The sequence below is a fragment of the Pseudophryne corroboree genome, chromosome 4, assembly GCF_028390025.1.
Source record: "Pseudophryne corroboree isolate aPseCor3 chromosome 4, aPseCor3.hap2, whole genome shotgun sequence".
Taxonomy (NCBI): Eukaryota; Metazoa; Chordata; class Amphibia; order Anura; family Myobatrachidae; genus Pseudophryne; species Pseudophryne corroboree.
This window is the reverse complement of record NC_086447.1, coordinates 784,089,314-784,107,447: the sequence shown is the minus strand read 5'-3', so window position 1 is coordinate 784,107,447 and position 18,134 is coordinate 784,089,314. Positions and strand designations below refer to the sequence as shown.

The 18,134-nt window shown below is 39.7% G+C and overlaps 1 protein-coding gene across 6 annotated transcripts in view; it reads right to left on the bottom strand.

Moving 5' to 3' along the window:
• Positions 1–9,733: 9,733 nt before the first annotated feature.
• Positions 9,734–18,134, bottom strand: part of EML4 (EMAP like 4) — a 351,793-nt gene continuing 343,392 nt past the window's right edge. For all 6 annotated transcript variants that reach the window (XM_063918316.1, XM_063918317.1, XM_063918321.1 and 3 more), the window contains 2 exons: positions 16,490–16,620; positions 9,734–12,108 (listed from right to left, as the gene is read on the bottom strand). In XM_063918316.1, the coding sequence (XP_063774386.1) occupies positions 11,635–12,108; positions 16,490–16,620 (605 nt within the window). In that variant the 3' untranslated portion in view covers positions 9,734–11,634. The remainder of the gene's footprint in view (positions 12,109–16,489; positions 16,621–18,134) is intronic.

Genomic DNA, 18,134 nt, shown 5'->3' with positions numbered 1-18,134 from the left:
AGGATTCAGAGTCCCTTGATGTAATCAGGGCTTTGAAAATTTACGTGGCCAGAACGGCTCGGGTCAGAAAAACAGAGGCACTGTTTGTCCTGTATGCAGCCAACAAGGTTGGCGCTCCTGCTTCTAAGCAGACTATTGCTCGCTGGATCTGTAACACAATTCAGCAGGCTCATTCTACGGCTGGATTGCCGTTACCAAAATTGGTTAAGGCCCCTTCCACTAGGAAGGTGGGCTCTTCTTGGGCAGCTGCCCGAGGGGTCTCGGCATTACAGCTGTGCCGAGCTGCTACTTGGTCGGGTTCAAACACCTTTGCAAAGTTTTACAAGTTTGATACCCTGGCTGAGGACCTCATGTTTGCTCATTCGGTGCTGCAGAGTCATCCGCACTCTCCCGCCCGTTTGGGAGCTTTGGTATAATCCCCATGGTCCTTACGGAGTCCCAGCATCCTCTAGGACGTTAGAGAAAATAAGATTTTAAACCTACCGGTAAATCTTTTTCTCCTAGTCCGTAGAGGATGCTGGGCGCCCGTCCCAGTGCGGACTACATCTGCAAGACTTGTATATAGTTTTTGCTTACATAAGGGTTATGTTACAGTTTGATCAGTCTTGGGCTGATGCTGTTTTGTTTCATACTGTTAACTGGTTCGTATATTCCAAGTTAGACGGTGTGGATGGTGTGGGCTGGTATGAATCTTGCCCTTAGATTAACAAAAATCCTTTCCTCGTACTGTCAGTTTCCTCTGAGCATAGTTTCTCTAACTGAGGTCTGGAGGAGAGGCATAGAGGGAGGAGCCAGTGCACACCCATACCTAAAGTTCTTTTTTAGTGCCCATGTCTCCTGCGGAGCCCGTCTATTCCCCATGGTCCTTACGGAGTCCCCAGCATCCTCTACGGACTAGGAGAAAAAGATTTACCGGTAGGTTTAAAATCTTATTTTTCACTGCACCCCTGTATTTTACAGCATACAGGGCCAGTGTACTTTTATTTTAACAGCACCTCTGTATTTTTACAGCATACAGGACCAGTGTACATTGATTTTCACTGCACTCCATAATTTTTATAGCATACAAGACAGGGACAGTGTACATTTATTTTACTGCACCCCTGAATATTTACAGCATACAAGACAGGGCTAGTGTACATTTATTTTACTGCACCCCAGAATTTTAACAGCATACAAGACAGGGCCAGTGTACATTTATTTTAACAGCTCTTCTATTTTTACAACATACAGGACCAGTTTACATCGATTTTCACTGCACCTCGGAATTTTTACAGCATACAAGACAGGGCCAGTGTACATTTATTTTACTGCACCCCTGAATATTTACAGCATACAAGACAGGGTCAGTGTACATTTATTTTACTGCACCCCAGAATTTTAACAGCATACAAGACAGGGCCAGTGTACTTTTATTTTAACAACAGCACCCATTAATTTTTACAGCATACAGGGCAGTGTGCTTTTAACAGCAGCACCCCTGAATTTTTAAAGTATACAGGGCCAGTGTAATATTTTAACCGCAGCACCCCTTTATCTTCACAGCATACAGGACCAGTGTGCTTTTATTTTAACTGCACCCCTGATTTTTTACAGCATACAGGTCCAGTGTAACACTTTAACAGCAGCACCCCTGAATTTTTAAAGCATACAGGGCCAGTGTAATATTTTTACAGCATACAGAACCAGTGTGCTTTTATTTTAACTGCACCCCTGCATTTATGCAGCATACAGGGCCAGTGTCCTTTATTTTAACAACTGCACCCCTGATTTTTTTACAGCATACAGGACCAGTGTGCTTTTATTTTTTAGTAATACATTTTTTATTGAAACACCAGTTATCCACATTGTACATAATGAGAGTTTTATCAATAAACATATACAGTTAGTTACAAAACAGTATATTCTTATTCAATCAGTCTAGAACATACAATGAATGTTATATACTATTGCATATAGTAAATCATCAGTAATTGTATTTACAGGCTGAAATAAAAATCAATATCCTTCCCATGAGTCCTCGTGTGTATCGTTTTCCTCATGTCTCCACACATCATCCACAGGATCTATTATTGCAAGAGTCTATGCAAGATGGACTTAGGGTAATATATTAATCGGGAGGTCTCCTGATATTTCTCGGATAGCATACCACTGTGTGTGCTTCAGGGATTCGCGTATTCTATTACGCAACTCAATCGGTAAAATATCTATGTAGCTTTCCCAGGTTCAAAGAACCTGACCGAGCGTTTTTCTCTCTCTAAAATGGTATCTATCCACTCCATATTGAATACATGATAAAATTTATCCTTAAATAGTTTTCAAGGTAGGGGGAATTGCCTCAATTCATGTCTGCAATATGGCTTTATGTGCGGCTGAACTAATAATTAGTAATAGTTGTTTACACCCTCTCTCTATTCGTTGCCCCTCCGGCAAGATCAAATGTGTGCTTTTGTTTTAACAAAATAAGTACCTCTGAATTTTTACAGCATACAAGACTGGGCCAGCACACCTGTATTTTTACAGCATACAGGACCAGTGTGCTTTTATTTTAACAATTGCACCCCTGAATTTTTACAGAATACAGGACCAGTGTGCTTTTATTTTAACAGCAACCCTGAATTTTTACAGCATACAGGAAAGTGTCCCTGCCCCCTGTACAACACAATGACAGCAACATCCATGTACAGCTGCAGCACCCCTAACAGCACATAAAACACCAGTGACAGCAAGGACAGCACCCCTAACAGCACAGGTACACCACAGCGACAGATGCAGCACCCAAAAGAGCACACTGACCCAACCACCCACAAAGAGACAGAGCCCTTTCTCCCTCGCTCTCCAAGTCCAGAGTGAAAATGGCGGTGACGCGCGGCTGTTTATATGAAATCCAAAAGCGAGATGATGACGTTTTGCCTCGTTCTGGTTTCCGAGTCCGATGTGGTGTCCTAACTCTAGGAATGGATGAGGGCTGATACAGCTGGAGACACAAGGGCCAATTACAGAGCCTTGTGGAACCCTAAAAGATAGGTTTAGAAATTGATATACCAGCGGTAGAGACGCTGAAGGAGCAGTTAAGTTGAAAATGGTAAAGCAGTGTCAGGTGTAAGAAGACTGGGTAATTATTATTAGTCATGTAGGATTACTTGCCAAATACAAGGAAGCTAAACTTCGAAAGCTTCAGTGAATAATGTTGGGTTTGCAGGGAGATTTACTCCAGTGCTGCTCAGCAGTGTGGCTGCACTTTTAGAGACCCCTATGTACTGAGAAATAGAAAATATGCCAGGTAGGCGCTTGATACTATAAGACGATTTGATAAAACATAATTTATTACACATTAAAAAACAAACTGACACAATAGACACAATTTAAAATAAATACTATTCAGAGGTTAGCCGGAATCACAGATCGTTATATCCGAGCTAGCACAATTAATTTGTGAGATTGAGTCCCTGGAGTATGAAAATAATATATTTAAGATGTAAATAATTGGCAGCAAGTGGAGACACTCAGTAATGTTCAGTCAGTCTCAACGCAAAGTCAGTTTGTTAGCGATATGTAGATTAATGCCTTGTTGTATATAACAAATAGGCACCGGAGCCACTGCTTGAAACTGATGAAGGTCTTACCCGGCAATGGGGGAAGCCGCTGTAGGTGTCCGCTGGAGAGTGGGTGGTACGTGCAGCAATGCAGCACAAAGTTGTATGTGGCCCCTCTTAACCGGCAGCCGGTCCATCAAAGAGCGTGGTCGCTGATGTGTGATGAGCGGCAAGGCAGTAGTGCAAAAAGCCGCTATATGCAGCCGCTGATGCCCCAGGACAGATCAGATGATGTTTAAGTCACTTGGTGGAGCCGCTAGATGTATAGCTGCACACACAATGGTGCAGAGAGATGATGTATATACGGCAATAGGGCAATAATAAAACAAATGGTACAGGAATTGAAGTAGGCAGCTTGTGCGAGTGACCTGTCTCACCAATGAGCCTTCACTCCAGGGATCTCCCCTCCGTTTCCTCAACATGTTTTTCTCTGCACTAGGGGGCGGCTTTGTCAGAGGCACAGGATGAACTCCCTGTGAACAAGCTACTTGCTGTTAAAGAAACTAGACTTTCTTATATAGCAGCTCTACAATGGGGTGTGCTCCCAGATTTGGAGACAGGCAAGGTGGCCAAGCACAGACTTTGCTGCAGACTACTCCTTCCCTTGCACCGAAGCTGAAAATACCCATACAGCCAACAGTCTCCAATGATCCCAAACTCATACAAGGCATGCCGACTGAATAGTAGGCATCTCGTCTTTTGTATGCAGTGAGTAGACTAATTGTCCTAGCAAAACGTTCTGCTGCTTAGCTGGTCACTAAATTGGTGCCTGTATTTTACTAAACCCAATATAAAACTACACGTACTAAATACATGAGGCCATAAACAATACTTCACCAAAGTACATTTATCTTCCAACTTTACCTCTCTTTTGCTGCAAAAAATGTTATGCCTCACTCATTACCTCCTCACATTTCCAGAAACAGGATTCAGGATCCCCCCCCCCCCCGGGTTCTACCCAGCAAGACTTACCTTTAACCACCAAACTATTCTGAAAATACACCTATCAATGGTCCAATACATACCCATGACTATTCAAACCTCTTAATCCTTCTACACAATTGCAACAGAACTTCCATGTATTCTCCTGCAAAAAGCAAACAAACTTTTTGACCAAATAACCAACTATGCTGTGCGAATAGTTCTAACTCACTAAAACACCAATATGCACTATGTACTTCTCATGTAACACTTAGTTTAAAATATACTGTAAAGCTTGCAAGCAAGCCCCTCACACATCTTTTGTCAGTCAGTACGCAGTCCTCTTTCAATACTGTATTACTGAACTGCTTTGGAATCTCCTTCCCCTAGCAAACAAGTGCAGTAACACGAACATCACTTGATTTATGACCAAGTTGAACCTCAGGAATACATTCCCTACACAGACAGAGCATTGTGTTCCCTACACTAACATTCACGAGAATGCAATGACCTTACCGGGCTTTTTAATTAATACATAGGCTGCATTCTGAAATACTGGTTCACATAATTAAAAATAAAGTCTCAATACAGTTATGTGTAGGCAAGTTGAACTTTATGGAGAAAGATGCAGAAGAAAAACGAGGGTCATCCCATGCCAGTAAAGAGGATGTAAAATAAAACAATTTCTGCCAAATATCTTGACTGACCATTAGATTCTGAAATATTGATTATTCAATGTATTAAACTATTTGCCAATCAGGGCTTTATTCATTCAAGTTTATTTGAAGTACTGTATCACAGTTGTTTATTAAGGAATCACCACAACATTTGGACCACTAAAGGTAAATTTTCTTTCCGAATCCAAGCCACGTCACTTTATCTGCCTTACGTTTCAATTTACAGCAAAAATGCAAGCTTTTGGAACAGAAAATGCTGGGTTAAATCAACATTAGAGATCACAATTTTTTAGGCGTTTTACAAAGGTATACATTACTACCACAAAACATCACCATGGTACTGTTTTGCATAGTGGAGAAAAAAATTATCAAGTTGACGTTGCTTTACTGTTGTACCACATATAATTCACACAAGAAACCATGAAATTTAAAAAACTTAAACATAACTGTAATTAAAGTCAATCACATTATTTTACCCTTGTTTTGAACATGTTGTAATGGTCTGCAATTTTCCTTAAAGTGTCAGCAGATAGTATATATTACCTTCCAGTACCTCCTTGGATAGTAGGCACTTCCGTTACACAGAGGACATGAATAAAAGGAACAAAACAGAAATCTCATAAAGGCCAGGACAAAACATTTGTTGATTGGTTTCATTTCATGGTTTCATTTCATGGAAGTGTACCAGCACATCTTTTTCTTCCATACATTGAATAATATACCCAATATACACCGCTGCTATGTATGTTCCTGGTTGGCATAAAGTGCCTTGCTAAAGTATTCACCCCCTTTGCATTTTTCATGTTTTGTTGCCTCACAACCTGGAATTAAAATGGATTGTTTGAAGGTTTGCTTCATTTCATTCACAGAACATGCTTACAACTTTGAAGATTTTTCTTTTTTTTATTGTGAAGCAAACAATAGGACAAAATAACAAAAAAACTTCAGCATGCATAACTATTCACCCCCCTGAAGTCAGTACTTTGTAGAGACACCTTTTGCATCAATTACAGCTGCAAGTCGCTTTGGATAAGTCTCTATGCCACATCTAGTTTGCCACTGGGATTTTTACCCATTCCTCAAGGCAAAACTGCTCCAGCGCCTTCATGTTGGATGGTTTCTGCTTGTGAACAGCAATCTTCAAGTCTGACCACAGATTCTCCGTTGGATTGAGATCTGGGCTTTGACTAGGCCATTCCAACACATTTAAATGTTTCCCCTTAAACCACTCGAGTGTTGCTTTAGCAGTATGCTTCGGGTCATTGTCCTGCTCTATGGTAAAACTCCATCCCAGTCTCAAACCACAGGCAGACAAACAGGTTTTTCTCAAGAATATCCCTGTATTTAGCACCATCCATCTTTCCCTCGACTCGAAACATTTTACCAGTCCCTGCTGCTGAATAACATCCCCACAGCATGATGCTGCCACCACCATGTTTCACTGTGGGGATGGTGTTCTTGGGGTAATGGGATGTGTTGGGTTTGCGCCAGACATAGCATTTTACTTGGTGGCCGAAAAGTTCAATTTTAATCTCATCTGACCAGAGCACCTTCCTCCATACATTTGGGGAGTCGTCCACATGCCTTTTGGCAAACTCAAAATGTGCCTTCTTATTTTTAACACTAAGTAATGGCTTTCTTCTGGCCACTCTTCCATAAAGCCCAGCTGTATTGAGTATACGGCTTAATGCGGTCACATGCGCAGATACACCAGTCTCTGCTGTGGAACTCTGCAGCTCCTTCAGGGTTACCTTTGGTCTCTGTGCTGCCTCTCTGATTAATGCCCTCCTTGCCACGTCTGTGAGCTTTGGTGGCCGGCCCTCTCTTGGCAGGTTTGTTGTGGTACCATGTTCTTTCCATTTGAAGATTATGGATTTGATGGTGCTCCGGGGGATCATCAAAGATTTTGATATTTTTTTTTTTTTATAACCCAACCCTGACTTGTACTTCAACAACTTTGTCCCTGACTTGAAAGCACAATGGATTAAATCAAGGGAGCGCTGGAACAAGAGTCAATTTATATAACATTTATTACACTCCACATATAAACACAACAGTTAAAATAAATTAAAGGATAATATCCGGATATTAAAACAATATTGTGCACTCAATATTCAATCCCATGCCCTGAGCTCAATTCAATGAATGTCCGTTCAATTGAAAAAGTCCATATGAACTCCGCTTAATAGCATTTATTGTATAGGACTGTAGCCACGTTATGATGGTAATTAAGATAGACACAAAAGTCTCTTTGCATCAAGGCAAATAGACAGTCACTGTAGTAGCTGTTGATATATAGCGGGAGGGGGAGAGCGCTGTGTGATGAATGTATGCACAGTGGTAACTACGACCCCTAATCGTCCCAGCCGCAGCGCGTATTGAACGGATACTCACAGCCGCCTTGGCTTCCAGTGGGGTGCGGACCACCTTTGCTCGGTTACGCTATTGCTTTGTCCCCGGTTTTGTGTCTCATCAGCACTCTGTGCGGCAACGGGATAAAGTAAAGAACGTCTCCGGGCAACGGGATCCAAACAGTAAAGCCCTTCTTACGCGTTTCTCCGCCTACAGGGCCGGCGGTTTCGTCAGAGAAGTGACTTGTTTGGAGAGCTCCTTGGTCTTCATGGTGTAATGCCTCTTGCTTAGTGGTGTTGCAGCCTCTGGGCTTTTCAGAAAAGGTGTGTTTATACTGACAGATCATGTGATACTTAAGATTGCACACATGTGGACTTAATTTTACTAATTATGTAACTTCTGAAGGTAATTGGTTGCACCAGAACTTTTGAGGGGCTTCATAGCAAAGGGGGTGAATACATATGCACATACCAATTTTAAAATTTCTAATTTCACCAACTTAGACTATTTTGTGCAGATCCATCACATAAAATTCAGATTAAAAAAATATATTAAATTTCAGGATGTAAAGTAACAAAATAGGTAAAAAGCCAAGGGGGGGGGGTGAATACTTAAGCAAGGCTCTGTATCTTTGTGTGTTCTTTAAAGTATGACATTTGAGTTCTGCATTTTGGGCAAAGTTTCTGTCCTGGCTTAATAACCGAATGAATGAAGCAGACACTCAAAATGGGGGTAATTCTGGGTTGATCGCAGCAGGAACTTTGTTAGCAGTTGGGCAAAACCATGTGCATTGCAGGGTAGGCAGATATAACATGTGCAGAGAGAGTTAGATTGGGTGAGTTATTTTGTTTCTGTGCAGGGTAAATACTGGCTGCTTTATTTTTACACTGCAATTTAGATTGCAGATTGAACACACCCCACCCAAATCTAACTCTCTCTGCACGTTATATCTGCCTCCCCTGCAGAGCACATGGTTTTGCCCAACTGCTAACAAACTTACGGCTGCAATCAACTCAGAATTACCCCCCATGTTCTTTGGTCCACTTCAGTGACAACTCCTAAGATTTTTCTGGCTTTTTTTTGTGAGACAAGAAAGGATGACAGCATGTTTTCTGAAATTCTTCATAGTTTAACAGCAGTAACTTTTCATGAGGGTAGCAGACGAAGGTTCACTAGAATCACTGGCTACTGCATTTGTAACTTTGGTTCTCAAAATGAAGAGTTCTTTTGCTTCATCTGTAAATTGGTCCCAGCTATGTAATCCAGTGGTTTTTGAGTAGATAGTAATATTGACTTTGTCAGTCTCCTTCTCTGCAAAGATTCAGTTTTGGTTTAGAAAGGGAATCTCCTTCTCATCAGTTTCCGTTAAGTTTCAGTTTCTGTATAGGAGGGTTATTCCATTGCCTTAAAATTGTTCACTTGGATTTTAACAGAAAACCACATCAACGTAATTATTATTTTTTCCTTCCAAAATGCTTTTTTGTGTGGTAGTAATATATACCTTTGTTAAGCACCTAAAAAGAAAAATATATTGGATTATTGGATGTTGAATTAAACTACCATTGGTTAGGATTTGGGAGGAAAAGTTACCTTGGGGTCAAAATTTCATGGTGATTCCTTCATAAACACCTGTGATACTTCAAATAAACTGTTATATATAAGCTGCTGTTAGTAAATAGTTTCCAAAATGTTGATTTTTGAAAGTATTAAACTAATGGACAGTCGCGATATTTGACAGAAATAGTATTGACATCATCTTAGCAAAAGTAAAAAAAAAAAAAAAATCATAAAAAAATCTGAGAAGGGTGGTGGACATTTCAGTTTTATTTATGTTTGTCTGTGATCTGATGTGGAATGACCCAGAAATTTCATAGTTTGCTCCTCTACATACTAAGGATGATATTCAACTGGCCCTGAAATTTTCTCAGCCGCAAAAATTGTGTGTCTTTTTTACTTTTTCAACAATTCTTTTCTCTCTCCTTATACAATTCTACCCTATATGGGACTAATAGAGATGATTATTGAGGGTTTTGTTACACATGCTAATTACTGCTGTCGTCAGTGACAATTGAATATGCCGGTGGGGTTGTCATAGGCTGCTTTAAATTACCTGCGGCTAACTGAATGTCTCCCTTAATTTGAAACCACATTAAAAAAAAGAAAGAAAAAAAGCACCACACAGCGAAGTCTATGGTACGATTTTATTTTGCTCTTAAATGTCAAAAAAAAATAAAATAAAAATTACTGTCATGAGACAGGAATGCATGAGATAGAAATGGCTCAAACATCTTCACATGAAACACGAGTATTCAGATTTCATTCACAATTTTTGACCTGAATCTAGTTACATAATTAAAACTCTTTCCATACATAAATCACATAATAAACTTTTTTTTACATTTTTATTTTTTATATGGTAGTTGCCATTACATACATAATGCAAGGCTTTGCATATTAGTAATTTCATAAACCTTACTTTATTATTTTTTTTATTTTTTTTTAACGGCAACAAACTTTTTACCCCAAACACAAATGTGTAACTTGATGTACTTCCTTTTAATCCACTATAGAATTTATAACAAATTTATGTGGTTTTTCATTAAATGCCACCAACACATTTGATGAAAATGGTACACAGCACATGGTAAAAACACATTTTGTTTGGAAACGCTATTATTCCCTCAAGATTTTGAGGCATTTTTAGGACCACTGTAAACAAGAGAAAACATCTGAGTAAATCTTTACATAGATGTGTGTGTAAAATATAATTTACACAGACAAATATGAAAATCTACAAATATCTACTGTATTGACACATGCACACATTACCATATGAATTCATTTTAGATATGTTTATGTATGTAATGTCCTTTGGGCGGCCACTGTAATCTTCTAATGAACCTGATCTGTTGCAATACTCCTGAGAAGGTACTGGAAGGGAATGACATTTTTGATGCACTTTGGAATGGCGCAATGACGTAAACGCTTGCACACTTAAGACTTGTGCATTAAACAAAAGAAAAAAAAAAGTGTCTAAACCTACCTAAAATATTTGAGCAAAGTTATAGAATACTTTGTTTTAATAAAATATTCACAATAATAAAGAAAATGTGTCTTCAAGATTGGTTGGGTGTGAAATGCGTTGATTTTACTGCTGAAAAAGCTTAAAAATAAAAAAAGTACTACTGAAACTAATCTGAGCTGTTTTTTTTAATTACAATTCTAAAGTTGTTGTTTTTTTTTTTTTAAAGAAAACACAAAGAAAGATCATTTAGAAATGCCAAGCACCATTGTTTGTTAACAGTGATTTTTGTATATTTTGTGATTCAATTATATTACTACTGCAAAAACACATGGTTTTCCTGAATGCAGTTTATGTCCATTCACGTGTGTTTAAATTTACAGAAATGAGAAATATGGACTTAGATTCTCTTTAAAAAAAAGGCTTGTTCAGGATAAAGCTACAGTAGATCTTAAATAAGCTGCTATACATTTGATCGGTAATAAAAATAGTCCTCAAAATTAGTAGCAGCACTTAGGGCAATCCTTCTATGGCAAATGTTAACTAGAAGGCTAAGAAATTGCATACATGTTGACCAAAGGCGTGCCGAAAATAGAGCACATTTAAAGGTTTTATTTTCTTGTGTGAACAACGCACAGCTCATTATCCTTCGGCATTTATTTTCTGAATCTAGGAAATGCCTCTGCAATATATGTAGTTATCTCTGCTATAAAACATTAGTTGTAGGTTTCTATGCATTTCATTTAAACTTTATTGACCCAGTTTGACCCTACATAATATGTGCAACAAACCAGTTGTGACATAATTTCCTGAATTCTATCATATACATGTCTTGTCAACCTTCCAGCTTTGGCTTTTCCTGGAGCCCATGACACAGATTCCTGGACGAAACAAGCCTAATTCACACGTGGTATCAAATGACAACCAAATATTATCTTGCTATTTAAACCCTCTTCACGACGAAAGCTCACACACCAGGTACAAAAAAAATAAAATAAAATAAAATAAAGAGAAATAGAAATAAAAATAAAAAAAAACCAACAACCGAACAATACATTTTAATCTGTTAAGACACTTCTGAATCTTTGTTTTCCGTTTCCGCAGAATCGGTTGCCTCTTCGACTATTTCACTAGATGCATCTTCACCATTTGCCTCCACTGGTTCTTGGATATTCTCGTCGCTTTGGACCTCGTTTGGATCCTCAATGCAGTCTGTGACTACCTCCAAAGCATCCTCTGTTTGTGCTGGAGACTCTACAGGCGTTTTCCTCTCCTCTACAGGCGTGTTGCTGAATTCTACATCCTCTGGTGCATCAGACGTGGGGGAACTTTCCTCTGTAACTATTTCACTTAAAACTGGTGTAACAGCAGCACTTATTTCAACTATATTGTCACTTTGGGAGAGCGATACCTTTTCTATAAGTCTCCACTGCATGATGCTCATGTCTTTTCCACCTGTTGAAATCAGGTGGTTATCGTTATGCGTGAAGCTGACATTAGTGACATGGCTGCTGTGAGCACTGTACTTGTGACTTGGTGCCTATAAAAATATGAAAAGGTTATGAGAACACAGCTTTTCCAAAGGCATGTAAAATTTACCTGGGAATGTGCATACACTATTCGTTATTTTATTTATGACATTGTACAGAAACAAACATACCGTAAGCTGTCATTTTTACATATTAGATCATACTTTACTTGGTCTCCCAAACTTTTAGACTTAAATGGTCAAGCGCCCTAGAATATGACATTACAGAACTATAACAATGTTCACGCAGGAGGCGATAAAGAAGACCCACAGTTAGGAAGCAGCCCCTGTAAATGAAAGATTGCATACTTGGCAACAGGATTAAAATTTCCATAGCAGAGAAACTAAGCTGGTGTTTTGGGGAGATGTTAGCCTTCTGAGTAATCATAAAATGAGAAAAAAATAAAAATAAAAAATAAATTAATAATAATAATAATAATAATAATAATAATAATAATAATAATAATAATAATAATAATAATAATAATAATAATAATAATAATAATAATAATAATAATAATAATAATAATAATATATATATATATATATATATATATATATATCTCCACACCAAACGCCGGCACTCGGTCCGCCCCACAGGGCTAGCTTGCTCTGGTGCCCTCCACTGGGGTAACACCCCATACATGTACAGTCAAAAAACGAGGCGGCACTCAGACTGAATTTCAGAAGAAAACTTTAGTGCAAAAACTGCAAAGGCAAATCAACGTTTCGGGGTCTTTCACCCCTTCGTCAGGATAACAATACAGTGAATAGTCACAAACATTTATAGGTACACTTACCCCCTAAGACCTCCCCCATGCCTGGCTGCCGCTGGCCGCGCCATCCCGGGCCCGTTCGTCCGCCCACCTGGAGTGACCACTTCCGCCGGAAGTGGCGTCGCATGGTGACGTCTCGGGTCCCAGACCGCGTTACCCCGGTAACCCTGTAACAACAGGAAACAATCACAAGCTTACAGCAACACCGTAGATGATCTGACAGAGGGTGTGATATTATAGACAAGTGTAAAAAGACAACCACTAGTGTCAGTGTCTACAACATGATAAAAAACATGATTATTAAAATATGGTTATTAAAAATAGACCACATAATGAAACAAGGAAAACGTGCTGGTGCTAATACACAAAAATATATATAAGAGGTAAATCGTGTAACAAACATGAAACCACACTATATTATGGGTCTCAGTAGCCAGTGTTCACATCCATTAGGAAAACATAGCGCCCAAAGGGCTGTTATATATACACAATATTAATGTGCAAGATATCACACCTACTATGTATGTATGTTTCCAGCTTTACAACAACACCGGTGTAAGTCTAGTAGGTGTGATATCTTGCACATTAATATTGTATATATAGCAGCCCTTTGGGCGCTATGTTTTCCTAATGGATGTGAACACTGGCTACTGAGACCCATAATACAGTGTGGTTTCATGTTTGTTACACGATTTACCTTTTATATATATTTTTGTGTATTAGCACCAGCACGTTTTCCTTGTTTCATTATGTGGTCTATTTTTAATAACCATATTTTAATAATCATGTTTTTTATCATGTTGTAGACACACACTAGTGGTTGTCTTTTTACACTTGTCTATAATGTCACACCTTTTGTCAGATCATCTACGGTGTTGCTGTAAGCTTGTGATTGTTTCCTGTTGTTACAGGGTTACCGGGGTAACGCGGTCTGGGACCCGAGACGTCACCATGCGACGCCACTTCCGGCGGAAGTGGTCACTCCAGGTGGGCGGACGAACGGGCCCGGGATGGCGCGGCCAGCGGCAGCCAGGCATGGGGGAGGTCGTAGGGGGTAAGTGTACCTATAAATGTTTGTGACTATTCACTGTATTGTTATCCTGACGAAGGGGTGAAAGACCCCGAAACGTTGATTTGCCTTTGTAGTTTTTGCACTAAAGTTTTCTTCTGAAATTCAGCCTCTGAGTGCCGCCTAATTTTTTGACTTTATAATATTATATATATATATATATATATATATATATATATATATATATATATATACATACACACATATATATATATATATATATATATATACACACACACACATATATATATATATACACACACACATATACACACACACATATACACACACACATACATATATACATATATATATATATATACACACACACACACATACATACATACAAACACACATGAACCCAAACCTGCTATCTTGCACAATTACGAGTATAGTAATTTTCCAAAACCCTACAATGGATAACAGTTCGTGTAGACACTAGTGGTTTAAAAGATGTTGGATATCACACTTCCCTAAATTTTTTTTTATCTTTAACCACTTGTCTGCAATGGTCACATGAAAAAACCCACAGCGGTGTGTAGCACCTGTTGTGTGCTGAACCTCCCTTATTCCCAGACCCTGTAGTGATGCAGCAGTCTCTGCAGGTAATTTGGCTGATCTCTGCGCGTGCAGGGATCAGTTGCAGCAGGGGGGACTGATCATGGGAGATACCCTCTGTGATTAGGTAAAAAAAAAATTTGGGGGGGGGGGGGGAGGGAAGGGGTTCAGAAAAAGTGCTGGGTTTTTTTTTGTAAAAGAGGAGTGGGGATGGGATTTAAAAAACCTGGGTGGTTTTTCTTTTACTAAGAGGGTGACTTTATTAACCTAAGGCATTTAGAACAAGTAAACTAATTACGTTTTTTATTAATTAGTGCTGTTCATTTTAGGCCAAATATAAAACCTTTCGGAAGCAAAAGAAGTTTATGGAAGCTTTAAAAATAGACAAAACGGTGCGGTGGAACATAATCGTGATTTGCTGTATTGGAAAAAATGGGAATATGGGTTACAGCCCACTTTCTATAGGGGTGTGGATTATTAGATCTACACTAAATAGGTATACAGTCAATAGGTCTACAACTAATGTTAGACATGCATTAGGTCAACAGAGTCAAAAAGTCAACATAGAATAGGTAGACAATATGAAATGTCGACAGGGTTAAAAGGTCAATGTAAATGGTCGACACAAAAAAAAGGTAGACAAATAGTTTTTTCAGGTGTTTTGTCTCTTTTCTGCCACAAACAAGCCCCATTAGTGTACCGCTTCGCTTGCCATGCTTCGGGCAAGGTGCTTCGCTCGGTACAGGTTACTATTCCCAATGGTTGTCCATGTGGATGGTAAAGTATGATAAACGTTAAAAAATAAGAATAATTTTTTTTAAACTTGTGTCTACCATGTATGTCAACCATTGTCATGTCGACCTTTTGACCCTATCAACAATGTCTAGTATTAGTAATAGACTTATTGACTTTAGACCTTTTTAGTGTAGCTCTATAGTCCGGATACCTTTCTATAGTTACCTTTGCAAGTGTCTTAAGAATTGTTTTCTAGAATGTTACCATTAAATGTTTGTATTCATTTCTATATTTCTAAAATAATATAAACCCATAATAGAACAGAACCACCTCATAAATAAAACCATTAGGATGTGAAAGTCTTTACCTGCTCCTTAGAAATAGGTCGGAACGCCTTCCGACCTATTTCTGTCAGAAGCTGCCATCTTTCCGACAAGACGGCAGCTTCCGACAGTTATTGAATACAGCCCTAAAGCGGAGACCTGGGAAATTCCCAGGTCGACCCCTTTCAGACACACACTCTCACTCACCACAACAGGCTGCCTCTCTGTTAGCTGCACCGGCTGCTTCTACAACTACACTGCAGCACAGACTACAGCAGCCGGCGCACGCTCCCTCCAGGCAGCCCCTCTCCTTCCAGTGGTCCAGCGCCAATCAGAGGCATGTAGGTGCGAGCCGGGACCAAATTCCCGGGTCGCACCTTTCAGACCTAGGCCGAGTTGTCTTCCCGGGACTTAAGTCCTGGGAAAAACCCTGGTCAATTGCAGGGTCGGCAACCTGGGAATGTGTTCCCGGGTTGGGACCTTTCACACATGCCAAATTCCGAGGATGATGCGCGTTCATGTGCAAAATCCTGGGAATTTGGAGCATGTCTGAAAGGGGTATTTGAAGAGAACACATTCATATACTGTAAGATATGTGAGTGTTTAGAACTGTATATGACAATACAAGCACTTCTTTTGTAGGCATTTGCAAGTTGTTTCACATTCAGTTATTTTGGAAACAATGGGTTAAGTGAGGCTCCACTTTGTTGATTAGTGGATGAGCCTTATTTAAGGCTATACTGCTATTTGCATTATGGATGGTGGCAACTTGGTCAAAACTGGTTGCATAGTTTGCAAAACAAAAGCTTACTTTCTATTCTATTTCACTTACTGGCTACAAATTCTGCCCATGCTTCCTATACCCTATTCCCTGTGTGTTCAAGGGTAATATTTGAAACAAATGTTTTAATGTAACATGTGCATGCATTTACCTTTGGTTTGGAGCACGGATACTGAAATAGATGAACCTTACAAAAGTCGTCAGCGAGAGCAATAACCTTTCGGTTATGAGATCTTACTAAGGCATTAATATCTGTGCCATCTGATCCTTCAGGCCACACTCCTAAAAACATGAATTAATGTTAATCACTGTAAAAACACAGAAGTCACCACAATACTCTTCTTGTAAGATTGAATCAAATATATATATATATATATATATATATATACACACACACACACACACACACACTAATATTCTGAGTGGCAGTAAACTACTTACTAAAAAAAAAGTAGAGCTTTGTCTTGTGAGTCAGATATGCCTCCAGTTAGTGTTGTGTGCCAGCAGTGTGATTTTAGGATACAGTTCTTAACTGTGTCGGCAGATCAGTGGTAGAATGCCAAACACAGTACAAGAAAATAAGAATTTACTTACCGATAATTCTATTTCTCGTAGTCCGTAGTGGATGCTGGGAACTCCGTAAGGACCATGGGGAGTAGCGGCTCCGCAGGAGACAGGGCACATCTAAAGAAAGCTTTAGGATCACCTGGTGTGCACTGGCTCCTCCCCCTATGACCCTCCTCCAAGCCTCAGTTAGGATACTGTGCCCGGACGAGCGTACACAATAAGGAAGGATTTTGAATCCCGGGTAAGACTCATACCAGCCACACCAATCACACTGTACAACTTGTGATCTGAACCCAGTTAACAGCATGATAATAGAGAAGCCTCTATAAAAGATGGCTCACTACAACAATAACCCGAATTTTTTTTGGTAACAATAATTATGTACCAGTATTGCAGACAATCCGCACTTGGGATGGGCGCCCAGCATCCACTACGGACTACGAGAAATAGAATTATCGGTAAGTAAATTCTTATTTTCTCTGACGTCCTAGTGGATGCTGGGAACTCCGTAAGGACCATGGGGATTATACCAAAGCTCCCAAACGGGCGGGAGAGTGCGGATGACTCTGCAGCACCGAATGAGAGAACTCCAGGTCCTCCTCAGCCAGGGTATCAAATTTGTAGAATTTTACAAACGTATTTGCTCCTGACCAAGTAACTGCTCGGCAAAGTGGTAAAGCCGAGACCCCTCGGGCAGCTGCCCAAGATGAGCCCACCTTCCTTGTGGAGTGGGCATTTTAAGATTTTTGGCTGTGGCAGGCATGCCACAGAATGTGCAAGCTGAATTGTACTACAAAACCAACGAGCAATCGTCTGCTTAGAAGCAGGAGCACCCAGTTTGTTGGGTGCATACAGGATAAACAGCGAGTCAGATTTTCTGACTCCAGCCGTCCTGGAAACATATTTTCAGGGCCCTGACCACGTCAAGCAACTTGGAATCCTCCAAGTCCTTAGTAGCCGCAGGTACCACAATAGGTTGCTTCATGTGAAATGCAGAAACCACCTTAGGTAGAAATTGAGGACAAGTCCTCAATTCTGCCCTGTCAGAATGAAATATTAAATAAGGGCTTTTATATGATAAAGCCGCCAATTCTGACACACGCCTGGCTGAAGCCAGGGCTAACAGCATCGTCACCTTCCATGTGAGATATTTTAAGTCCACAGTGGTGAGTGGTTCAAACCAATGTGACTTTAGGAAACTCAACACAACATTGAGATCCCAAGGTGCC